This window comes from Vulpes lagopus, chromosome 4, assembly GCF_018345385.1.
Source record: "Vulpes lagopus strain Blue_001 chromosome 4, ASM1834538v1, whole genome shotgun sequence".
NCBI classification, from domain to species: domain Eukaryota; kingdom Metazoa; phylum Chordata; class Mammalia; order Carnivora; family Canidae; genus Vulpes; species Vulpes lagopus.
Genome location: NC_054827.1, coordinates 54,757,435 through 54,784,486, shown reverse-complemented (window position 1 = coordinate 54,784,486; position 27,052 = coordinate 54,757,435). Strand labels below are relative to the sequence as shown.

Genomic DNA, 27,052 nt, shown 5'->3' with positions numbered 1-27,052 from the left:
AAAGGTAAAACGCATAGCTTTGGGATGTCAAAGGGTAGGCAATCCTGAAAATACATGCAAGCTAATGGAGACTGAACCTGTAGGGTGGAAACCACACATACAACCTTACTGGGACGGGTCAGTCTCTCCTGTGTCAAGGACCTCTGCTGCAAAGAGTTCCTTCTAGTCCACACAAGGAGGCTGGAGTCCCGTTTGCTGAGCTGTCCAGAGAGGCACAGGGACATAGTAAGTTCCCTGTGGTCAGTGAGAGTATGGGCTACCTGGGCTTTTATGCTAAAACTTCTAGTAGGGGATTGTGGTTTATAGCAGTCAGGAGTCATAGTACAGATCCTTATTAGTGCCTTCCTAGTTTTTCTTTTCAAATGCAGATAAGCTTGGATACACTGATCACTTTTCAGTAATGTAAATAGGTCCTTTCATCCTCTTTTTTTTTTTTTTTACCTTTCTCTAAAGTAACATGTTCAAAAACAGTTTTATATGAACACATTTATGACATTTCTTAATAACATATTTACAGTTTGACAAAGTTGGAAAAAAATACTGTTCAAACAAAATTCTTTTTTAGAAAGTAGAGGTAGGCATCCTTTAAAAATGCCTTCATTTAATCACACCCTTAACCCTGAATGTTCCTAGATTTCTTGTCTATGAATGGAAGACTCATTATCTTGCCATTGCAAGGGACATTATTTCCTTCTCACCCAAAGAGGCTTGCTTACCTTAAACTGTGACCCATTGAGCCTGGTTGAAATTTAAATGGAATCCCTATAGTCCTATTTTCAGAAATTGCCTTTCAGCTAGGTATATTCTGTGTTTGTGAGTATAGTATCTTCCGATACCATAAAAATACAGCCTTTCATTTCCTTGGTGTCTCATTGTACTTTGTATCAATCACTGGAATTACTTTATAGGCTTATTAAAACATTTTGACATTGCTGATTTTTTGATCAATTTATTGTTTTTGGTCTGTCTTGATCCAGCTTCTTTCTTCATGGCCTGTGTTGAGTTTTCAGTCTTTAAATAAGAGTATCAAACAATTGGACCAAAGGATCTCATCATCCTGTTCAAGCCTTACCTTAGTACAGTACGTATCTGAAAGTTAAGTGAAGCTTAAGAATAACATCTCAATTTTTTGAGCCCCTACTCTTTATGTTTGTTAAGTTGGCTATGCTAATGTTAGTTTTAATTCTCACCAGTAGGGTAAACATATATCTTGGTTTACATAGCATAGTCTTGGTTTATGCTCGTATTCTTGGTGTAATTATGTATAATGTCCCCAGTTTACTTTCAGAAGTGTCTTAGTCTGTATGCTAAATTGTATGGTCACCCCTATTTATCAGGGAGAACCATAAAAAAATTGTCCATTTATGCAACTCTAGAATTCAATTTATGAAAAGTGAATGTAATTAAAACTTGCTGACAGCCACTGTCTCTGCTGTAGATTTCATGCATGCTGTATCTAAGTCTTTTCGAGGACAAATGCAGAAAAACATACCATTTGTTTACTGAAAGGTTTTTACTGCTCTAATAGAAAAATGAAATTGCTTCTCCTTTTAGTGTTATATATCCCTCAACCAGTCTTGTCATGATTTTATTAAGGCAAATTACGCAAAGCTAAGGTTTTCATTTATTTTTCTAAACAAAATAGACACAGTTTTTATTTAACCTGTTACAGTGGAAACCAGAGAACCTTATGTGGACTGTTAGAAGTGAAAGGAATCTTGAAAAATACATTAATGAATCTGTTCTGTCCTTTATCTTTATAGATGAACCACCAAAGTCACAAGGAGGTTATGTAACTTTTATGTGGTTACATGGCTTTTGAAAGAATATACCATCCTTTAGTCAGATCTCCAATATGTTAATACAGGGCTTCAGGGTTCCTTTTGCCACACACAATTGCATAAGGCAAAGGCTAACAGAAAGAGTCCATTAAACTACCCTGACTTGAGTGTAGGAAATAAATAGAAACCATTTAGAAGTTGATTTTTTTTTACATTTTCTATATCACAGAATATGGCATATGTTGAGTACTTGAGTGTTATATATGTTATAGGCATGTGTTGAGTACTTGAGTGTATATGTGCACAGATACAATATTTAAAATACTTTCTCCATGAGGCTAATAAGATTGTAAGAACGCTTTTTTAAAATAACATATATTGAATCCTTGTTACATCACAACCAGTAGAAAACATGTTAGTCTTTGAGACTGTCTACTATTCTTTAGAAAATAGTAGGCATGTTTAAAAATAAATGATTTGCCCTAGGGCATGTATGGCCTCTCTACTAGTGCCTTCTGAAATTCATGGTTCATCCTCACTAAAAATCCCTTGAATTCACAGTGTCTTTATGTCTAACTCCAGTATAAACTGGGCTTTTCCTCAAGGACAGCAATTCTCTATTAGAGAGAAGTGAGAGAGAGAATTCTCTAATAGAGTATTGCTGTACAGCAGCGGTAGTAGTAATGCTGTTGTTTTGTTTTGTTTTTCCCACTACTTTTATTAGAATGGGCTCTGGAAGTTAGAGGTAGGTGTCTTCATTGCTTTTTGCTGTTTTTAGATTTGTGCTATCTAAAACTGTAGCCCACTAGTCAACTCGAATACTTGAAATGTAACAGATTCAAATTGAGATGTGTTATTAGTGTAAAATACATAGACGATTTTGGAGACTAAATGTGAAAAAATGTAAAATATCTCATTTTTACCAGTTTTATTGAGATATACCTAACATATGAACTTGTATAAATGTAGGGCACACAACATGATTTGATACACAGATGTATTGCAAAGTGATTACCATTATAGTTAGTGAATACCTCTATCATCTCATGTAATTACTTTTTGTTTTGTTTTGTTTTGGTATGGTAAGAAAATTTAAGATTTATTGTCTGAACGACTTTAAAATATATAATACAATGTTAGTAACTCCAGTTACCATGCTGTACATTAGATCCCCAGAACTGACCAATCTAATAACTGGAAGTGTGTACCCTGTGGCCAACATCTTTCATTTCCCCACCACCAGCTTCTGGCAACCATCATTCTACTGTTTCTATGAGTTTGGCTTTTTTTTTTTTTTTTTTTTAAGATTCCACATATAAGAGAGGTCATAGAGTATTTGTCTTTCTCTGTCTGACTTAACCTTATTGAGCCTAATGCTTTCATGGTCCATCTATGAACATCCATGTTGTTCTTACTGGTAGGATTTCCTTCTTTCTGGTGGCTGAAAAGAGTCCATTTTGCCTGTGTGTGTGTGTGTGTGTGTGTGTGTGTGTGTATAATCTTCATCCATTCATCTGTTGAAAGATACTTAGTTGTTTCTTTATCTTGGCTATTGTGAATAAAGCTGCAATGAACATGGGACTGCAGATCTCTCTTTAAGACCCGAACTTCCTTTCTTTTGGATATATAACCAGAGCTAATTTGCATTTCTCTGATGATTAGTGATAGGGCATCTTTTTATGTACCTGTTGGCGATTTGTGCATTGTCTTTTTTTTTTTAAAGATTTTTATTTATTTATTCATAAAGATACACACACAAAGAAAGAGAGAGAGAGAGGCAGAGACATAGGCAGAGGGAGAAGCAGGCTCCATGCAGGGAGCCTGATGTGGGACTCGATCCCGGGTCTCCGGGATCACACTCTGGACTGAAGGCGGTGCTAAGCCACTGAGCCACCCTGTGCATTGTCTTTAGAAAATGGCTAGTAAGCTCCTCTGCCTATTTTTTAATCTGATTGTGTTTTTGCTATTGAATTATCTGTGTTCCTTATACATTTTGGATATTAATTTCTTGTCAGATAATTTGCAAGTATTTTCTTCTATAAGTTGTATTTTCCTCTTGTTGATAGTTTATTCTGCTATGCAGAAGTAGTTTGATATAGTCCCACTTATTTATTTTTGCTTTTGTTGCTTGTGCTTTTAGTGTTGTATCTAAAACATGGTGGACAAGACTAAGGTCAAGGGTCTTTTCCCCTATGTTTTCTTCTAGGGGTTTTATAGTTTCAAAGTCATATGTTTAAGTCTTCAGTTTATTTTGAGTTGATTTTTGTGAGCGTTATAAGATAGGGGTCCACCTTTATTCTGCATGTGATTGTCCAGTTTTCCTAACACCTCAATATTTTTAATACAGATTACATCCTTAAAATGATATTTAGATATATTGCATTAAAATATATACTTTAAAATTAATCTTATCTCTTTTTAAAAACTTCTTAAAATGTAGCTGTGTAGCAAGTAGAGCATTTAAAACTCCCTCTGTGTATCCTCTTATATTTACATTGTACAGTGCTGTTATTTTCCATTCTTCTTTTGCCCTAAAAACTTTAGTTTCAACTTCATGGGCACCTCAGCACTCATTGCTATAGTCCTCATTGTGATAGTCCTGGCCATTTCCTCTCATGTCTTGATCAGGTTAACATATAGGTCACCAATACTTTTTTCAACAGTACTGTCATGATCCGTGGTAAGTTTTAAATATACTCGAATCAACCTTTCAATACACAGACTTCTTGTTTCCTTAAACTTATCCCGTGTAGTCATCTTACTTGCTTTTTTAACTAAATTACTCAGTTCTATGAATACACCTAGGCCTTGTTGATAGCAAATAAGCCCTCCATCACCTCCATTTTGTCCATTTGACTCACTTTTTTGTACCTCAAATCCAGCAAATCTTCAGCTTAACCAGTACTCTGATCCACTGACCATGCTCTTTTCATATCCTTCAATCCTTGTTCATTCTCTCATTTACTCAAGAACTGTTGGCTGGACACTTATTATGTACCATTTCATGGGTGATATAATGGTGGCTTTATACCCCCTGACAATTTCTGTGGCTTGAGCTGTCATTGTGATGAGGTTGTGGGCATTTAAGAAGTGGAGAAATTCTGGATACATACTGATTTTGGGGAAATAACATAGGTCATGTCATTCCTGTGCTCAAAACGGCTCCCCATTTAATGCCAGTAAAAGTCAGAGACTTTACAATGACTTAAGTCACTACAAATGTAATTCTTCTATTTTACTCTGATTTCTTCTACTAATTTCTCATTTAATTTTAGCAGCTAGCCTCCTGATACTTTCTGAAATTGGCTGAGGCCATGTCACTGCTTCAGGGCCTTAATACAGTCTGTTGTCTGAAGAATCCTGCCCTGGGAATCCATACACGTGGCCACCTCCCTCGTCTCTTTGGGTCTTCGTGCTGTTCTATTACTTTAGCAATATAGCCTGCCCTAGCTCCTATTTAAAGTGAAGCACATTCCCAACCTGTCATTTTTGATCTTCCCTTTCCTGCTCTGTTATTCTCCTAATTTTAGCACTTACCAGCATTTCACATCCTAATAGACTTATTTGTATGTGTATTATCCCTCCATTTGAATGTCAACTCCATGAAGGCAGGGGTTTTTTATCTTCTTTATTGATATACCCTAAGTGTTTAGAATGGCACCTAAAACATGGTAAATGATCAATAAACTTTACCAGAAGTAACAAATAGGAAATAAGTTACTCTTTTCAAAAGCGACAGACTATTTGAACCCTTGCTAAGTAGGGAAGTACTATTTTATAGGAATTAGATGATGTTAACTCAGCCTAATAAAATAGCTGCTTGCCTCTCTGGTTATTTATTCAATTTTTCCTGAGTTTTTATATGCTTAGGGGAGCTCAGTAAATACTTGCTGTCTGCTCTGTTGCAAATACTGCATCTAACACCTGGGATACATGGACCTCTTCTAGAAGGAGAGATACTCAAGTATATCAACAGTTATAACAAAGTGCAACTGGGTGTATTGTGAAGAATAATTGTTATTGAAATTGTTTTGTCTGATGCAGACACAGACACTGAAATGAAAGGATTTGTTATACTTACAGGCGCTAAAAAGGAAGACATGGTGTGCCATGCTGGGGGTTATATGGGAGGAGTGCCTAGCAGGCAGGCTAAAACAGGTGGGGGGCTGGAAGATAGAGTGGGGCCCCAAGGGGGGATACTTTATTGGGGATCAGTGTAGGTAGACAAGCAAAAGTGTGAGAGGATTTCACTGGTGTATTTGTTTGGTTTTGTTTCTGTTTTTTAAAGATTTTATTTATTCATGATAGACATAGAGGGAGAGAGAGAGAGGCAGAGACACAGGCAGAGGGAGAAGCATGCTCCATGCAGGGAGCCCGACGCGGGACTCGATCCCGAGACTCGATCCCGGGACTCCAGGATCACACCCTGGACCAAAGGCAGGTGCTGAACCGCTGAGCCACCCAGGGATCCCCTCACTAGTGTATTTGAATGTCACTAGGTCATAGGAGAGCAAGAAGTGGAGGCTTGTGGCAGGGACAAGCCTATCACCCTGCACACCTGTTCACCTGCGCCAGGTGCTCACAGCTTGTCTGAGGATGTTGAAGCCTCAGGAAATACAAAGTCTTTAAAATTTACAACATTTAAAAAAATTAAAAAAAAAATTACAACACACTGGGTAATATTAGAAATAAATGCGCAAGGCTTTGGATCCACATAGAAGAGTCACCCTGGTAGTCTCCAAATTTCAGATTGAACACTGTCCCAGTGGCATTGTAGTCCTAAAGATATAACTCTAGCCTTGTAAAACCTATGTAAATGCGCAGGGGAGGTGTCTGTCTCTCTTCTGTCTCTGTGAATATTGGATGTCCTACTAGGCACCAGAGCCAGAGGCTGCTGAAACCTCCCAGGCCGACCCCACCGCCCTCCCCCTTGCCTGCAGCCCCCATTGATCCTCTAATGTTTTTAATCAGTCTTGCTAAATACTTCCTGTAGGGAGAATGAGTAGTGATGAGAAGTAATCTTGCCGCTTCTTTATTCTGAAAAATTCAATCACTGATCTACAGACACTGCTTATTCATCATGATACCTTAGTGCAGAAGAGGGGGATTAAATTTCAGCCTTAAAGGTTACAGGATCCCTCAAGGCTTAGAGTATAGTAATGAAAAATTGAAAATCTGAAAAAAGGATTCCAGAATCTGCATAGTGAATAAACTCTCACCAGGCCTTGCTTCTGATGTGAATTTAGGATTATGTGCATAAGAGTACGCCAGGTGCTTTTTACTAGAGCCTTAACACTTTTGCTATGTTTCACATAAAACTTCTTTGAATATCTTTTTCTTCAGTTTAGAGCAAATTCTCTTCAGTTTTACTGAGGTTGTATATAATTTCTGGGCTTATTCCCCACTGGTTTTTACTGATAAGTCCTCCTAGTTAAGATGAGGAGTCATTTCCTTGACTTGATACTCCAAACAGAAGCAGTCTCCTCCGCAGGTCTAAGCCTCCTTGCCTGCAAGTTACCCACTTCCTCTGAAGATTAACAGATGTCCCTTTCTTTGCCTGTGTACTCAGAGTAATATGTGCTTCCCAGAATGGATGCTCTTCCTGGACCCCAAATCTAGTTCTTTGAGTTCTTGGAAGATCTCCAAAACTAGTAGTAGGCCCTCTACCTGTAGTGTGCCTGTCCTGATACCCTACCTTTTACATGAAGCGTCTTACCCAAGTTCCCATTCTTCCTACATTCTGATAAAGTCAGAAATAGAAAACTCATTTCAAATATCTGGTTCTTCTATGTAATTTACCTTTTGTGTTTTTATGGGACCTATTTTGATGTACATATTCCCACAACATGCAATTAATGTTTCTTCCTTAGGCGATGTGTCATTTTTTGCAGTGTCTTGCTTACTCATTCATCAAACACCTCACTGTCTTCAGTGTTAGGGCTATTCAGAGTACCAGGGCTGTAACAAGGGGACCAAAGAAACACAGCCTTTGGCTTCATGGACTTCATACCACTTATTCTTCCTCTAAGAACTCGTACACATCATATAGATGCTTGGTTAACATGTTACTCTTTTAAATCATGATGTCCTTGTGGACTAAATGTTATTTAAGCTTTTTTTCATGAACTATTTTAAAAACCTAAAAACCTATTAATTACTCCCTATTTTTAAATAATTTCTATTGTATTCCAGATAGAATGATTATTATTGCAGTCTGTTTTGTTGTTTGTAAGCTTTTCTTATAATATTTTAGTTAAGCTCTTCAGTCCTTCCTCTTCCATGGTGAATATACCAGCTTTGACTGTGTTGCTACATTATGAGATTAGGATAACCAGAAGAAGGTGCATAGGGTCAAGGGTGGAGGCAGTGCCTCTTCTGTTCTCAAGCCCGTTGTGGGCTACTTTATGCAGGAGAAGGTTATTCCCTTTCACTTCCCTGTAGCCTGTCTTTACTCTCTATCTTATATAGAAGGAAAGTAGGATAAATATCTTCGAAATATATTTTCAACAACAGAATATTTAAAAAATTAGTTACAGGAAATGCTCTCTTGAAACTGTTAACTTGAAAAATAACATCAAACCATAGATAATAACAAAAATGTTAATAATAATATAATTATAATACCAAAAATAAAGGTAATAAAATAGCTAATATTTTTTATTCAAATTCAATAGAGTTAACATATGTTACTAGTTTCAGAGGCAGAATTTGATGATTTGTCTGTTGCAGATAACACCCAGTGCTCATTACATCAAGTGCCCCCTTTAATGCCCATCACCCATTACCCCCACCTCCCCTCTAATGACCTCGTCTGTTTCCTAGAGTTAAGAGTTTCTTATAATTTACCTCTCTGTTTTCGTTTTATTTCATTTTCCCCTCCCATCCCTTCTGTTCATCTGTTTCTTAAATTCTACATAGGAGTGAAATCATATGGTATTTGTCTTCTCTGACTGACTTACTTTGCTAACATAATACCATCTAGTTCCATCCACCATGTTATAAATGGTAAGAGAATAAAAGCTAATATTTTTAAATAATCACTGTTTCCTAAACATGTTGTCAGTGCTTTACACTTAACTCTTTTAATTACCTCATTTAAACTCCACAACAACCTTATCAATTATCAATTGGCAAACACTATCCTATTTTTATGTGTGAACATAAAAATGAAGTCCTGAGAGTTAGGCAACATTCAGTAAAAAAGACAGTATGGGTCCCCAGAATACTTAAATTCTAGTGAGGCAACAAATCTGTATGTTAGAAAAGAATAGCCCACAGGTATGTTATGGGGATGGATGGGAGAAGCACCGACTGTGAAATCAGGGAAGATTCGACGTGGAAGGAACACAGAAGCAGAGTTGTAAAGGTAAAGTTGGCTAGTTTTCTCGATCAACAGGCAGATGGGAAAAAGATAAAATTGGTACTTGAAAGAGTTGGTTTTGAAATGTGACTGCTACTCACCAATTTTGTGACTTTAAACAAATGACTTAATTCCTTTGTCCGAACAAAAATGATAACTACCTTTTCTTTATGGCTTATCAAATAAAATATAGTATTGAAAGCTCATTTTCTTTGTTAGATGCTACTTAATTATTGAAAATTCTTAAAATATATGTGACTTTCAGTTTTTCTTTGCCTTGCTTAGGTAGACGTAATTGTGACCTTGGGAGGTCTTGCCGGGCGTTTTGACCAGATTATGGCATCTGTGAGCACTCTGTTCCAAGCTACATGCATCACTCCTGTGCCAATTGTAATAATCCAAGAGGAATCGCTCATCTACCTTCTTCAGCCAGTAAGTGAAGAATAAATATAACGTCAGCACTTTGCTTTCACAGAACTTCTAATATTTGAGTAGACTTGAAAACATGAGCCTACTGTGTGTCTTGGAAGTTGATGCATGAGTGAATTGACCATGTTTGTCTACTTGTGTTTACCCTGATCTACTACTACCTTAGAGCATGGAGCAGCAAAAATGTAGAGGAGAAGCCTCAAAGTTTTCATTTTATTATACCCAGGGAAGGAAAAAAAAAAAAAAAAAAACAGACTTGTAACTTTTAATTAAATTGACTAAGAATTAAATTTAACACCTTTGCATTTTGAGCAGCTGAATGTGAATGCCACTTGAGAAAAATCTCAACAGAGGAAACACAAAGCTTGGCAAATATTTCAGATGGAATTCTCATATATTTTCAGTGTTGTCGTTATAATTGGAAACTGGATTTGATTTTGTTAAGCACTAAAAAGAAAATCTTTAGCTTTTATTCTTCATAAGTTGCCTGCTTATTAATTTCACTGCCTCAGAATAAATTTCTAATGATCATGTCATTCACTTTCCATGATGAATATCGAGGAAATTTTCTATCAACATAGTGCTTAGAACAGAATTCTTATTAAAGAAGTTTTATAAGGTTGATCAGAGGGTTCATCTAGAAAAATAATCACTTGGTAACATTATTAAAAGATAGTGGGCAGTTGTTTTTCTTTTTTGCCTCTCATTGTAATGTACTCCTTACAGCGTTGCTTCATCCCATCTGCTCTCCACCATCTGTAACATGTCATTACCTAAAAATTCTTGTTTGGTAATATAGTGGGTATGATGCATGCTCCCTGTTGTTCAGCCAGCTTTGCATTTTTTCCCCTGACTTTTTGCATTGCCTAGCTTTGTTGTTTTCTGGAACACTTCCTATGAGATGTGAAAAGGGACCTCAGGATTCAGTTTTCAAACTCCATACTGTCCATTTATTTAGTCAACAAACAGTTATGGAGTGCCTGCTATTTATTGCACTGCTAGGCAGTTGAGGACTTAAAAAAGATAATAACATGACCTTTGCTCTCTAGCACATGTCCAATGTTTATAAAAACAAACACAAAGCACTGTTAAAAGATTGGTACATAAATGAGATGAAAGATTATATAATTTGGTCCTAAGTGTAGTAAGGAAAGTCCACCCAGAGGCACTCATATTTTATTCATTCAGTTAATTCAGCAAATATTTATTTGATACCCACTATATGCCAGGCACTTACTTATCCAGGGATATGGTGGCCAACTAAAGAGACAAATTTCTGGATTTTGTGGAACATTTGTTTTTTGAGGCTACATTGGAGCAGGATCTTTGAGGGTGAGTAGATGTTTGCTGTGGGAGATGATGAGGAAGTCATGAGGCAGGAGGAGCCACTAAAGAAAGATGGAGGCACAGGGCATGTTGTAGGATCTGCAATACAGAAAATGCTAGAAGATTAGACTAGAAAACTACATAGGTCATGAAGAGCCTTAAATTTGCACAGTGTAGTGTGGACGTTTTTGCTGTAGGTTATAAGAAGTCGTTAAAATGTTTCATTTAACAGTATGATGTGAGCAGATATGCTTCTGTGATTTCTAATCATATGTTTGTTAAATACCTATAATTTCCTAACAATTTCTGAAGGGTGAAACTTTCTACCATTGTAAATCATTGAGCTTTATTATGTTGTATCGAATTGATGGGATGATTGCCAAAGTCGTGGCCCTTAACTTGGCTGGATGTAGATATTCTAGTTAATAGATCACTAGTTAGTTTCAGCTGCAGGATAATAAGTTTTTTAAAACTTTTTACTTTTTAAAGTAAAACTGGAGATTAACTGATAAGAAAAAGCCACATCTGAAAAATGACTTTTGCCCTTAAGAGTTGTGTGGTGTCCTGCACCGTCGCTGTAATGTGTGTAATTGTGGACTTCCTAATTCAGCTTGGGATTCACTGGATTTCCTCCATCTACAGATTGCCGTCTGTCATCCTTTTGGAAAACTCAGCCATTAGTTTCTCAAATATTGTCTTGGAGCTTTTCTTCTCACTTCCTTGGCAACTCCAGTTAACTGTAAATAAGATCTTCTAATTGTATCATGTCTATCTCAAAACTTCTCTTTCACATTTTCTGTGCTTTACCCTGTCGGCTGCGTTCTGAAGCTCAGCACCTGTGTTCCTTACCTCTCTTCTGCTTCAGCCATGTCTGTTTTGCTGCTAAAACCACCCAGAGTTTTAAGCTCCCACCATGATTCTTCTTTATATATGCTTGTCCTCTACTTACTTTTCAAGATGGTTTCTTAAAACATAGTCATCATACTTACTTTATGGTCAAGAATAATTCTCATACCTGCAGTCTTTATAAGTACACTGACTTTTGTATTCATTTTTGCTTTTATATTTTTGTGACTTCGATTTCTTCTGTGTGTTGTGATTTTTGGCCATGACCTTATATCTCTGGGAACTTTCCCTGTGGGAATTATTTGAAGTGTAAATTAAAAGTGAGTCCAAGGAGAATTTAGAGCAGACTCCTAGGCCAGTTATTTTATAGGCATTAACAACTTGGGACATCTTGGGGAAGACTTTTTGACCATCTAGGTGTCGTGAATTCTAAAGGCAGTTCTGCTAGGAGTTGGATTTCTGGTTACAGGTGTTCAGGGGGGCTTGCTCCCCCTTGTCATCTACAGAGTGCCAGGGCTTGGCCGTGGTCATGTGGGAGTGTCCTTTTACACTCCCACCATGGGCAGACTTTGGGCCTTGTCTCCTTATGACCTTCCATACTTGGATGCCTTGGAAACCAAAGCTCATCTGCTTTGGTAAACACCAAGTATTTCAAAGATGAAAGTTAGATTTGGTTTTCTTTTCAGTCTAACCTTAGTATCTGGCTTCTGAGTATCCTTAAAAAACAAAACTATGTGTTTGATGCATTTTAAAAGATTTCTTTTAATGTTTTTCTAGTACTTTTTATTTTAAGTTGATCAGGGTACTCATTTGTGATAGTGCCTCTGTAACTCTGGTGTTACCTGGCTATGTTATAGAAATAATAAACCCCCAATCTCAGAGGCTTCACCGAAATTAAGTTTTAGAAGTTTTTTTCTCATCAGTAGAATATCTGGTCTGGTTTGGGTGGCATCCTCCATTTTATATCTAAGCCAACTGGAAAAAAATATGGCATTGGGGAAAGAAATAGCTAGAAAGTGGCACTGCATGTTTTTAAAACCCAGACTGGCCATGTCCTATGTCACATTTGGTGGGAACACAGTGACACTCCCCCCACCCAACCCTGCTAGGCAGTCTAAGAAAAGAAGGACATGGCCCAGGGAGAGGAATCACTGTGTGAGCACAGAACTTTGTCTCTCTCAAATTTCCAGAAACTGAAGTTTGGAAAGAAAGTCAAGAGTTATGACCATACATAGTTTCTAGAGCATACTTTTTTTTCTCATTTATAAAATATGTGTTAAACTTTAATTAGTTGTTAAAAGAGAATCCACAGTTCTCCAAACATAGTTACCATATAAGGTATAGCAGCATAGCTTACCTGCTCCTTCGAGCCTCATAACGATACTGTGAGGAAAGCAGGACGTTCATTTAATGAAGTGTTTTGGCTCAATACTTTGCACTGTACTGCATTTCCTTCTTCTTGGGGTCAGCGGATTAACATGCAAATAGCAAACTCTTAAGACAAGTTATAGTTTGGGCTGGCAGGTGTCCATAAACAGCGTTCTACTGAGTGGTCGGTTGATGTATGTTTCGGATTGTGTGTATGTGTAATTACTCTCTACAACATTATTTTCTTTTTTTTTAATTTTATTTATTTATTCATGAGAGACAGAGAGAGAGAGAGAGAATGAGAGAGAGAGGCAGAGGGAGAAGCAGGCTCCATGCAGAGAGCCCGACGTGGGACTTGATCCCGGGTCTCCAGGATCAGGCCCTGAATTGAAGGCAGCGCTAAACCGCTGAACCACCCGGGCTGCCCTACAACATTATTTTCAAAGATGAATTTGGAGTATACTTTGAGGGTATACCCCACCTTGTTGTTCCCCTAAATTAAACAAAAATCACTCTGAATTTCCTCAAGTATAAAAAAATCTACATAAAACAAGAACTTTTATTTTTTAAGAAGATTGAATGAGATTACCTTTGAGCTTTGCTAAAATACTTCAAAAGTGGTAAAATTCAATGTAACTGTTTATTATGAGTATTATTTTTGAGAACGGCATTTTCTAGAATTGGTTCTATAATTATAGATTGTCTGAACACAAGGATAATAGCAGGAAGATGAGACATGTTATGGGAGCTGTTGTTTTGACGGGTAAAATGTTTTGATGCTGTGCTTTGCTAAGAGAACTCATCTGTGTCTAGTAAGTGGCTATGCTGACTCTAGATCATAGGATTAAACTGTGATTTTTCTGATTTTTATAAAAAAGGTACCCAAATTCCCAAATTATCTTAGCATTTCTGGGATAGTCTACATGTGAGACTCTCTTGAGACTATCACATAAAGAAGTATCCTTATTTATTAGAGTCATTTTGGTCAGTAGGGGCTGACCTGCATGTCCAGGAGCCATGTCCTTAAAGATACAGAGATTGTTCCAAACTGAAGTCTTTCATCTACATTCTTTTTTCAGTCCCCTTCCTGTGACTTATTTTGGTTATTACATATAGAATTTTAAAATAAGGAGATAATAGTATAGCTCCAAATCCATGTAAATATGGAAAAATGTTTGGAATATATAATGTCTTTTATATTGTGTTTTGGCATATTTCACTTACTGTGGGTCAGAATGTCATTATGAGTGAAAGCCTCAGTAGGTAGCACTTACTTTGAAGGAATGTTCAATCTGCCATTTTTAAATAGAAGATTAAATATAGAATGCATAATAGCTCCTCCCTTAAAAGTAAGCATTTCTCTTTTACTTCCAAAAATGTCTTCTTAATAAGACTTTATGACCTTTTATGAGCAGGAGATTTTATGAAACCAGTGAGAGACATTTCCTATATGAAACACCACTGATATCAATTACTAGTTAGGCTATGTTCCTTCTGAAGACAGTTCGGCGCTCCCAGCCATGTTTATCATGCCTGCCATGCAGAGTGTGGGAGGTTCCAGGTTTCTCATACATACTTTCTCATTTTCTGGTCCTGTGATTCTCAGGAGTACAGAAACATTAGCTTCTGTACACTGAGCATAAATTATCTTTTATCTGCAAGTTTTATGGCAGTTGGTAATACAAGTTAATAGGATTTATGACCAAGAAATGAGATGTCCAAGAGTTAATAAGGCGTGCCTTTTACATTATCCTAAACCTTGTTCAGTGATTCCTAGTCAGGATTCCAGTATCTGATGCAGGGGAATGGTGTTACAGAGCAGACTTTCATCACTTTTTATCTCACCTGAGCAAACTTCTAAATGTGTTGTAAATATTTCTTCCCCATGACTACTGCTTGTTTTCTCTCTCCCTAGAACAATTATTTGCTGCTTAAATTTCTCACATTTTATAAATTAGACTTTTGCAGTGCTGGTAATGAATATCATAGGAACATGTTAAGACTCTGATAGAAACTGGATAACCATGATGTAAATTTGGTATGCATGGTGGTTTCTGCTGAGAACTGAGGGTGTTGGCGTGTCTGCTCACATTTACGTGTGTCCAGAACTGTCTTATCAGTGATAGCACCAGGGAAAGGATTCTAGAATATAAACTATATAGTAGGGGCTCAGTCTAGTGTCCAACTCTTAATCTCAGCTCAGGTCTTGATCTCAAGGTCATGAGTTCAAGGGTCATTTTGGGCTCCATGCTGGGTGTGGAACCTATTTAAAAAACAAAACAAAACTATATAGTAGCATAGAACCTTTAAATATTAGTGCAAATGGTATAAAATCTTAAAAAACATTTTATGGATGAGCAGTTCCAGGGACTTGAAGATAAAGTGATTTGCCCAAGGTCAGACACAGTGTTTCTTGGAAAGAAAATTGATACTATCAGGCCTTGCCCAGCTTCCTAGGGAAAATGTTTCTCTGCCCATTCTCTCCTTCTCCTCTCTCCTCATCTGTGCACTTTCACTTCTTCCACTATATGACATTTTTAAATTATAAACCAAAATCTATCCTATTTAGAGCAGTGTAACTCTTATTGTGTTATTATGAAAACATGACATTTTAATGAGCAATAAGACAACAAAATTCTAGAGCTATATAATTCTCATTTTTCTAAGTGCCCTAATGTCCTCTTTAGATTGCCATAGAAATATTTCCTTTATGGTTTTATCCATGTTTAATTAAACTAATTTTATGTAACTAAGAAGTTAAATCAGACATTCATAAAGAGTTTATTTTATAGGTATTGTGTTCTGTTTTATTGATTTACAGCACAGAATATTTCAACAACAAACATTCTTCAAACACCTGTTATATAATAGACACTGTGGTAGGCAATGAGAATGTGGAAATAAAACACATGGCTTCTGTTCTACTGCTTATAGCTCGGTGGAGAAGCCAGAAGAATAAATCACAAAATTCAGAAATCTAAGAAGGACTCCTGGGTGACTCAGTTGGTTAAGCTTCAGACTCTTGATCTCAGCTCAAGTCTTAATCTCAGGGTCATGAGTTACCTTAAAAAACAAAAACAAAAAACACTGAGTCCGGTGAGGATGGCATGGAAAAAGCATCTAATTCAGATTGGGGATGGGGTTGCTGGTGATTGTGTAGATAGTTTCTCAGGGGAGATAATGTCTGATAGAAAGTTAGGCAAAAGGAGATGAATAAATGTAATGTGGAAGGAGTATCGTGCACAAGGCAACCTGAGAGAAGGTGGCACGGGGGAGCTCTAAATTGCTAGATCCTGGGGAGCTATAGGAGATGGCAGCTAGAGGGAAGAAAGATCTAGAGCATGGAGGACTTGTTTGCATTCTCAGATAGATGGTCTTTATATTGATGTTATTAATACGCTCAGGTATTAAGCGTTTTTAATCAGGGGAATGACATTAGATTATGATTTTGAGAGTTTAGTTTGGTAGCAATATGGAGAATAAATTGGTCAGGGAAGAGTTGGAGGCCTTTCAACTCTTAGAAATCCAAAAAGGAAATGATGAATAAGTCAACTTCACCTTGCTGATGAGTTCCTTGGGATGTATGCTCAGAAGTCTTCTTTGGAGGACCACAGAGGGAAGGAGTTGATGTAATGAGTAGCATTCTAGATTAAGCAGCTGGTCTTTCTTCAGAATAGAGAATATGAGAAGAACAGATGAAGACAGGAGGTTGGCCAGCTGACTCTGGGACATAAAAAGATGGATCTGTTTTGAAACTAGATGTGCTTAAATACAGATATATAAAGAATTTCTCCTTTTAGGCAATTCTTCTGTGTGTGTGTGTGTGTGTGATTCTATTGAACTTATACACACACTACACACATACATATAGCTTGACCTGGTAATATACCTTGAGAATCATCAACACATACATGCTAATTAAAAACTTGGGAGCAGACTCTTATACCCTGGAAGAAGATGTGGAGTGAAAAGATCAATGGTAGAACCCTAGAGAATAGAATACCTTATAGGAAAAGAAATAGGAGAATTATAAGTGTGGTATCACTGAGACCAAAGTGGTTTGAAGAGGCAGGGAATGATCAGCTAATGTGTTGAGAGTATAAAAGATATACCAAGTTTGGCAGCTCAGAAGAAATTTGATCAGGTACAGTTTTAATGGCAAAATATGGGTAGAAACCAGATAATTGTGAGTTGATTATAAAATGAGAAAGATGATAGAAATCTATTGCTCACCCCTTCTCACTGTTCACTCATAGAAGTTAAATTTGGGGGATTCACCTGGGAACCAATGATGGCTTATAAAATTATTTCGGTGAGGCCATTTTCCAAGCTAAACAAAACCAGAACATGCATGTTAAGGATTCTACCTTTCTTTCCCAGGATGAGCAGAAGTGTAGCTGTCATGCTATGCCTTTGTAAGATGGCTTGCAGATTGATGAGCACTGATCGTATCTCTATATGGTGGTGGAGTACTTTTCAACCTATTTCAAGTCCATCTTCTCTTCCTGACCTGCCCTTAGCCCCACAGTCCTGGTGGGCCCTTCCCCTCTTTTGAATGGGCATCTTGGTCTGGGCCGAAGTGGGAATCAATGAGTTTGATCTATTGGCAAATTGAACACCAATAAAAAATAAATTTTAAAAAATGATACCTTCTTTTTAAGAAAGCATTTCATGCATTTACTCCTGGAGAAACACTTTCTCTGTCACAGCAGTTGTCACAAAACATGACTCAATTCATGGTTTCTGTACTTTTGGTCCAATTTTTAATAAATATTTTTCTTTGGTTTTGTTTATTAAAAAAATAAATAAAATGAATCTCCTTTTTCTGGTCTGTCATCTTCTCAGTGTTACACAACCTAAGAAAATTGTTCCATTGGTTTTCCAAACTGACCACAACTACTGCTTTCCTGTGCAAAAAAATAACTTCTAAGTTCCTGTCTTAGAGCCCTACTCAAATTTTCTGACTTCTACACACAATTTCTAAGTATGCCTTTCTGAACTTCCCTCATCTGGATCATTTTCATCACTTTTTAAAATCTTTTTTCTCCTATGGACCTCAAAGAGTCTATCCCTAAAACAAAATTTACTAAGTTATAAGTTTCCTCATTTTCTAAACCTTAAAAAAATTAGTTTCCTATTTATGATCAAAGATGAAATAATTATCACACTTAGTTCATCGGATGCTAGCCAAATCCAAATAGGAAGTTTTAGACGATTTAAATACACTATTCCTATTAACAGGTGTTCATAATCGCCTCCTCTTGTAAAATACAGGGCAACTGAGCATCCCAGGCTGTAGTTTAGTCCACTTATTTCTCTACTGACATGAGCTTTCTTCCTAGTTGGTTGGAAGCTCATTCAGGGGAGTGATTACTGCTTTCAGTGGCTGCAGGTATATTTTTACCCTTGAGAATGATGCTGGCAGGGCTGGTAGGTTTAAAGGCAACCTGGATACAATAAAGTCACAGAGGGAAAGGCATGCAATAACATCCTGATACCTGCCAGTCACCCGTACTGTGTACAAGTTCTTTAACCTTATGAGTCTTTCAGTCAGGAAGATTTATAGAAAGATGCCCCATCAGCAAAAGCCTATGGTGATCCCTCAGTGATTCCAAAGGAACAAGGGAGGCAATATTAAATTCAATCTCTATGGAAACTGTTTAAAAACTTATTTGAGCATTGGCCTTTCATTTTCAACCCATGAGTGACAGAGAATCCATTTTGGAGACTGGATGCAATCCATAAGTGTGCTGGGCGCGGGTGAAACAATGGAAAAGACAGCATCAGCGTTTGTGTGAGCTCTGTCATCGTAATTCATCATAATCCAATTGTAGATAATGTAATGGAATATTGAATGCTAGGTGTCAGAGTTTCCTTTAGCTCCCCTTCCATAGTCCTCTGTGGCAAGGACACAAGCACACTGTGTCATGTAGACTTAGTTCAATTGAGCGTTACTTCAGCATCTCCCTTTGATTGAAAACAAAAGGTTGCCAATGCGGTATCAATGAACTGTGAAGTGATCTGAGTGTTACCAGCAGAGAAATGAAATGAGCCTCTGGAAGGAAGATTGGCACAAGTGAAAATTTCTGTATAAAGGGCTTCATAGGGCTCCAGCTGGGTGGTATTACTTCTTATCCAATTAATATTTTTTCCCCCTGAATTTGGGAGCATTATGATCTTGTTTGTTCCCAAAATGATCAAAACTGAAAGTGGAGAAAAAGTGGAAAACATATCTAAATAAAGTTCAGCTAGAAGGGCTCAGATTTGAGGGTACTTTTTTAAACTGCTCCATTCATCCTGGATATCATGAAGCTTTTCCAAGGAACGGTGTAAGGCGCCTTGCCCTCTTATACACACTTCACATAACATACATGTGCATGCGTATACACACACAAAGCATCTCAGCACTTCTAAGCCAGTCTTACTGAGAGGAAGGCAAGTCAGTGTTCCGGCTCTCTGCTCAACTGGGGAGGTTTTCTTTTTTTTTTCTTTTTCTTCTTTTCTTTCTTCTCTCTCTCTCTCTCTCTCTCTCTCTCTCTCCTTGAAAACCACTATCCTCCATAGCTGTCTTTTAAAAGGTCCACTTAATCCATAACTTTGTCATGATCAGAATGATATTTGACTTAGATGCATATGGAATAGTTTAACAGTGAAATTTATAAAAATGCATCAGAGTTAAGAACCAAGTTAGCAAAGCAGAGTATAACAGGATGAGCTACAGACTGAGAGGATTAAACTTACTTTGACAGAAAATAAGATTAAAGATGTGCCAGTCCCATATTGTCTTTTGAAGCAGACTGAGATACTACTTATATGATATCAAGTAGATAAGTCTCAATGTTGAAGACATACTGACTGTTAATATCCTTTTGAAATATCTTGAGCCATGTATAAGTTATAAAATAGCCTCTATACCTGAAAGGTTATAAGATTATATTTTAATAATATTTGTAGAGATATGCAGCTTTCACATGTATGAAATCCTCTCAATCACCTCACTTGACTCTCCCGCAGTCCTTTTAAGCAGAGCACTCATTGTTTCTATTTCTCGGATGAGGAAACTCTGAGTAGCAAGAGTACGGTACACCCATGGATAGTCTAGGAATTTTCCGAATCCTACTTTTCTGCCATTTGCTTTATAGCTTTCTGTTAGAATCCATGCTTACTTTCTGAATATCAGTGGATCCATAGAGAGTGTTCCAAAAGAATGAAGGAAAAGTAATCAGCAGCAAGCATTATTTATGCACAGAGAATGGCTCACTCAGGAGTATGCGCTGAAATCATAGTTTTATTTTTATCCTTAGTCAATTTTTTTTTAATTATGGAAAGAGCCATATTTACAGAGAATTCGAAAGACTGGTATGATGAAACATTCCAACCAACTATTTGTAATTTTTTAAATATCATATGTGCTCTATTTATGTATATAGACTTTTTTTTTCTTTTGGTAACCATTTGAAAGTAAATTGCAGATATCACATCACGTTATCCTAAATACTTCAATGTGGGAGATGGTATTTAGAAACAAAGATCCAGGTGTAATAGATGTGCTTATTGCTACTGTGGTGGCATTGCTTTTAGACTTTTTCAAAGAACTAAGATTTTTAGACTTTTGCTAGAACTAAGTTCTTGCTTTTAGACTTTTTATAGAACTAAGAAATAATAAAATTTGTGTGTGTGTGTGTGTGTATAAATCATGGGTTCACATTGATATCTTTAATTGAGTTTTAATATATAGTTTTTAAACTTTTCTTTTATATTTTTATTTCTTTAACCCACCCTCCCCCTGTAAAAATCTTAGATTGAAATGTTATACTTGTATTATACTATAATATATAGTAGCTAGTTCGGATTTATAATTCCTACATTACTACTAATAGTAAACCTACTGTGAGTGAAATTTAAGATTTCTTTGTAGGTCAGTCTTTATATTATATTCCAGCCAGAGTACTGTATCTAAAATTTCTCTTTAAATATTAAAATTCGGGGCAGCCCCGGTGGCTCAGCAGTTTAGCGCCGCCTGCAGCCCAGGGCGTGATCCTGGAGACCCGGGATGGAGTCCCGCATCGGGCTCCCTGCATGGAGCCTGCTTCTCCCTCTGCCTGTGTCTCTGCCTCTCTCTCTAGCTGTGTCTCTATGAATAAATAAATAAAATCTTTAAAAAAATATATTAAAATTTGTTCTTTCTAGGGTTATGCTGCCTATTTAATATATTATTAGGCTCGTTTGTTGCAGTTGATTTGAAGTTATAAGACTTCATTTTTTAATTATTTAAAATATTTTACAATAGTTACATAGCCCAAAGGCAAAGCTTGATAAAAGATACTGTGAGGAGAGGTCTTGCTTTTATTCCTATCTCCCTCACCATCACCACCCTCCTTCAGAATCTTCCAGATTCTTGCAAAAAATAAAAGCAAAACCAAAATAAATACGTACACATCTTTTCATTACCCCCTTTTTTATGTGAAGTTTAACTTTCTATATATATCTGTCTCTACCTCCTTTTTTTCACGTATTTTGGAAACAATTCAGCAGAGAGATTATCCCTCATCCCTTTATTATGACTGCTTAGTACACTATTGTGTGGACATATCTATGTACCATCATTTATCCATATGTAGCTTTTTGAAAGAACATACTGGAAATTCAGACTAGGTAGTTCTTTGAGTTGTGGTTGTGTATATTTTGAGAACATTCCTCAGGTGATTCTCTGCACTTTCCCATTTGAGACTTGTTTTGCTCTCAAAACACCTTATGAGGTAGAGACAATATGACCAAATTTTAAAGATGAGCAAACAGGGTCTGAAAAAGATAAATTGACTTCCAGGGGTTATTCCACTCCTTAACAGTAAAACCACATTCCAAATCCAAGTTAGACTGACCCTTTAGCTTTCTCCACTCCATGATTCTGTTTCTAATTACATGAATCCTGAACTTGGTATGATGTCATTCAGTGTAGAAGAAACAGTTTAAAAAAGATAAACTCATTGGGGTACCTGGGTGGCTCAGTTGGTTAAGTATCCAGCTCTTGATTTTGGCTCAGGTCATGATCTCAGGTTTGTGAGATTGAGCCCTGTGTTGGACTCCATGCTGGGTGTGGAGCCTGCTTGAAATTCTCTCTCTCCTTTGCAACATTCTCTCAACCATGTGCGCTCTCTCTCTCTTCCAAAAAAAAATAAATAAACTCATTAAACATAATTCTTTATAACAGAGAATTAGGCTTCCCTGTCACCCTTTGTAGAATGTATATGTTTTTAAATAGAAATGAATGGACACAATCAGTTTTCTTATCAAAGAAAAAGAATATTCTATTATAGCCAAAGTAGTAATGATAATGAATCAGAGTCTTTCTTTTTGGAAAAAGTCATGTTGATAGAGGAGCCTCAAAATTGATTAATTACGTACACGTTGGCCTTTCCAATTGTCTGATGATAGGAAGCCAATTTCACTCCTAACCAGAAGCCCTCAAGGTAAAAGGCACAGACTATGGAACATTGGTCTTATTTTATCAGGGAAGGTTAATGTACAAAAATGCTGCTCAGGGGACAGTGGAGAAGGATTTATTTTCTCCTGAGTGAAGCTAGGCTATTAAGAATTGGGCACTCTTTGAAATTTTGATAATAGTAATTGAAAAGCAATGAATAGAGCTTAATATTTTTTTCTGAGCCTATTTCACATTATAAAATATTTCCCAGAGCCAGAGTAAGCCTTAGGAAATATAAAAGAACTTGGACAAGTTTTTTCATATATCCATTCAACTAACATATTATTAAAGACTTATTTGTATCAGATATTTACAAATTGCTGGACCAAAGAGGAATAAGTTCCTCTCAAAGAGCTAATAGTATCATCATTCAATAGATCATGATTTCACAATAAAATAAACTAAGTTCGGTAGTACAAATAGAGAATATCATGGAAGCTTACAGAAGCAGCACATCATGGGCAGATCGTACTTCTAGCCAGTAAGCTGCAGAGATGAGATATGTCCAGCATTCTACTTGCACATGTACTGCTCTGTGCTCTTAATTGATACATTATGCTGTTCCTGAGAAAAACAAATTGAGGCTGTTTTCCAGGATAGACACCTAGATAGGCCATAGATACAACTCCATCTGCAGACCTTACATTCTGTTCATTGAACTTACCTCATAGATGCAAAGATTCCTGCCCTTTTTAAGCACCAATTCATTGCAGCTGCATTCATAACATGATTTTAAATAGTGTTAAATAATGGCTACCAGTTATTAGCAGCCACACCTAATACTGCATACCATCCAGCAGGCTCCCATAAAGAATTTCATTTCTAAAGCCAAATAGTGCGTAATTCTTTACATTCGTCTTATCTTTAACACACACTTCATTTAAAACAATTTTATGAACCAAATTCTAACTTACTACTTAGCATAAAAATGTTGATGTGCAACATTAAAAAAAATTAATGCTACAAATCTTGTCCTCTCTTCCTTTTATCTACAATGCTTTTTATATGAAAAATTGCATTTATGTCTAAAATAGAAGTTTATTACAACAAGGCTCTTTTGGAGAGGAGTTATACTCAAAGAAGGGAAACATTCAGAATCATTACAAAGGGAACTGGAAGGAGATTGTATATCATAGTTAATTATAGAATAGATATTTAATGAGCAAATATATGAAGAAGCAATGTGATATCTATTATCTTATGCTTTGTTAGGTCTGAAAATTTTAAATTACTCAATGCACACGTGGTGCTGTCTAGGGCTCTGGTTCTGTGTGGAAGGCTTGGGTCCTGACTGTGGCGTTTACTGACCATGGCTTCTGGAGACTCTGAGTCTCAGTTTCTCTCCATGAGCGACTGGAATGATAATGCATGTGCTTTTCATGAAAACTAAAACGTTTAAGGCCATGTGCATGAAAGCTTGTTTTGGTTTTGTTTTGTTTGTTTTTTTGTTTCTTTCCTTAGGGCTTCGAGTGGAAAGGGCTGAATTAATAAAAAATTATAAGCACAGTGTCATCATTGGTCATTTTATTTCACTATTTGGTTGGGATTTGTTGATTAAAATCCCATTCCCCTCTAGGATTCCCTTTCTGTCACATAAGAAACCATCCTAATATATTATAAGTTATCTTTTTGTTTGTGTGCCCTTGCAAATTGTATATTGTTTTTATCGCCGCTAAAAGATATATTTTTGTATGTATCTCTAAAAGAAGGGACTCCTAAAAACCATAATTACAGTCCCATTTTTACACCCAGGAGAAGTTAAGAATAATTACTTAATGTGATGAAATAAAGTGTTTAAATTTCTTCCATTATTTTAAGATGTTTTATGGTTGGTTGTATGATCAGGGACCCAAATAAGACCTGTCCTTTGCAGTGGGTTGATATTTCTGTTGTTCTTTTCAACAGTAGGCCCCCTTACCTGACTCTGCCTCCACTTTTCTTTTTCTTCCCTTTCCTCTTTTTATTCCCCTCACTCCTCAACATTTTCCTTGAAGAAACTTTGTCATTTGTTCTCTGAAATTTTCAGTCCAGGCTCATTGCATGGCATGATGTCATTAAATACTTTCTTTTTCCTTTGAATTTTTGTAATTTTTGGCTAATTCTAGAGTTGTGATCAGACCATTAAAAAAAAAAAAACTGGCGGGGGGGGGTATTTCTGAAATGGGTAATACTACATCACAACATTTGTTTGCTCTTTATTGTGATGTCATAGCCATTGGTAATCATCGTGCACGCCTATGACCTCATGAGCAGTTGCTTAACACTAATACTAAACTTCTGCCACTGTTACTTCACTGATTGCCTGAAATACTGCTCTAAAGAGAAGCTTCCCTCAGCCAGCTCCTGGGTTATCCTGTGGAATAGTCTGTAAAGGAAGGCAGGCTATACACTTAATTCTTTTTCCTTTTATTGACCATTTTTCAATATAGTGAATTGATTCTCTAATATTCCTTTTTTTTTTTTAAGTTGCTTTATGCATTGCAGCAAAGAGGGAGCAAAAGCTCACAAACATTCTGCACAGTTTGACAAGAGACATTGCAGAGGAAAGAGGGACTTAGGAAGGATCAACAGTACCCTCGGTCTTGGTGGATGCATTCCTGGAGGAAGTGGACCTCTAATTCCTGGTAGAGGGGGTCTCATTCTTAGAGGGGGCATGCCTCTGTTGGTGTCCCTGGAGCATGGAGAGGCTGGCTGGTGGGCTCATAGGGGTTCTAATGTCATGCATGTGGGGGAGCCTGGAGGTGGTGTTGCTCAGCCCACAGGAATGGGTGGGGTCCCCTGACCTGGTGGATATTGAGGTGGGAGTCCAGCACTGCTGGCAGGAGCAGCAGTTAGAGCAGCTGCTGTAGTACCTCTTCCTGCAGTCATTCATTTCTTATTGAGATGCCCACCAACCCCTTGGACAGGGTCTGCTAATCCAGTAGGAGCCTGGGGAATTGGAACACCAGCTGGCACTTCTCTGCCAGCTGTCTTGCCAACCCCAAGGCCTCCTGCAGCTCCAGCATCCTTAGAGGATGGCCCTTTCACAGTCATGGAAGCCACATTTTCCCCAGGTAGCAGCACCAGACCCCAAAGCCACTTTTCCTCACACTCTGACTGCTTCACAATCTTTGGCTTGGTCTTCCTGAATTCGTCACAGTCCACAAAGGATAGTTCATATTCTTGTTAAAAGCCATATGGGTGCCAATGAAGATATGGCCATCTTGCAGGATACATCTCATTCTGTGGTCAGTGTGCCTCACCAGCTTGCTGCTCTTTCCCACACTCATGGTTGCTGTTCCATCAAATGCAGTGTCCACAGTAAGATTTCAAGATCCTAAAGACCTAAGGGAAGGCTGCAGACAAAGATTTGATGCAGGTTCTCCTACAAATAATGCAGGCTTGAGACAGAAGCTTCTAACAGTAGATGGGCCTCAGTTTTTGTTTTTGTTTTTTTTTTAAATTTATGAGAGAGAGAGAGAGAGAGAGAGAGAGAGAGGCAGAGACACAGGCAGAGGGAGAAGCAGGCTCCATGAACCGGGAGCCCGACGTGGGATTCGATCCCGGGTCTCCAGGATCGCGCCCTGGGCCAAAGGCAGGCGCCAAACCGCTGCGCCACCCAGGGATCCCCGGGCCTCAGTTTTTCACTTGGAAATCAGCTACCTGGATGTTCCAGTCCTGCTTTACCACCTGTTGTTGTCTCTGCTAAGAATGCCTGTCTCAGTTCTGGTTGGAAACTCACTGCAGGTACTTGCTGCTGCTGACATTGCCTTGGGTACAGCTGACACTCTCGGTGGCTCAATGAGTCTGCCCTTCTAAATTTGACTTGAGCATCACCTGCCATGTGTGCTGTTCAGTGGTCTGTCTCAGGTGTAAGTGGTCGCTGGGCCACTCCCATGTGCTGCTGGCCATACCTCAGAAGAGATTGTCCGGCATCTCCAACAGTCACTACACTCCGCTGATTCTATAACGTTCTTCAACACCAATTGGTTAGTTCTCTTTGAGCTCATGTCAAGCCTGTTTGATACGTACAATCAGTCCATTCTAGGTAATTATCCTTATTGCTACTCAAAGTGTCCCATATTTGGCCAGGGGGAGCATATTCAGTTTGGCTCCCAAATGAATCCTTTTGACACAAACCCACTAGTCTTTGATAAGTTTCTTCCTTTCTGGGAATATAAAGGAAGGGAGAAGAAATGTTGGGAAATATCAGGAAGGGAGACAGAACATAAAGACTCCTAACTCGGGGAAACGAACTAGGGGTGGTGGAAGGGGAGGAGGGCGGGTGTTGGAGGGGAATGGGTGACGGGCACTGAGGTGGACACTTGACGGGATGAGCACTGGGTGTTTTTCTGTATGTTGGTAAATTGAACACCAATAAAAATTAATTAAAAAAAAAAAAGTTTCTTCCTTTCTATTTCTACAGTATGTTCCTGGCTCCTCTTGTACATTTCCCAGCTGAGTTTTGGAATTTCTCCA

The 27,052-nt window shown here is 37.6% G+C and overlaps 1 protein-coding gene and 1 pseudogene across 3 annotated transcripts in view; one reads left to right on the top strand and one right to left on the bottom strand.

Moving 5' to 3' along the window:
* Positions 1 to 27,052, top strand: part of TPK1 (thiamin pyrophosphokinase 1) — a 312,036-nt gene that overhangs the window by 173,736 nt on the left and 111,248 nt on the right. For all 3 annotated transcript variants that reach the window (XM_041751936.1, XM_041751935.1, XM_041751934.1), the window contains one exon: positions 9,427 to 9,573. In XM_041751936.1, the coding sequence (XP_041607870.1) occupies positions 9,427 to 9,573 (147 nt within the window). The remainder of the gene's footprint in view (positions 1 to 9,426; positions 9,574 to 27,052) is intronic.
* Positions 24,921 to 25,986, bottom strand: LOC121489209 (annotated as a pseudogene).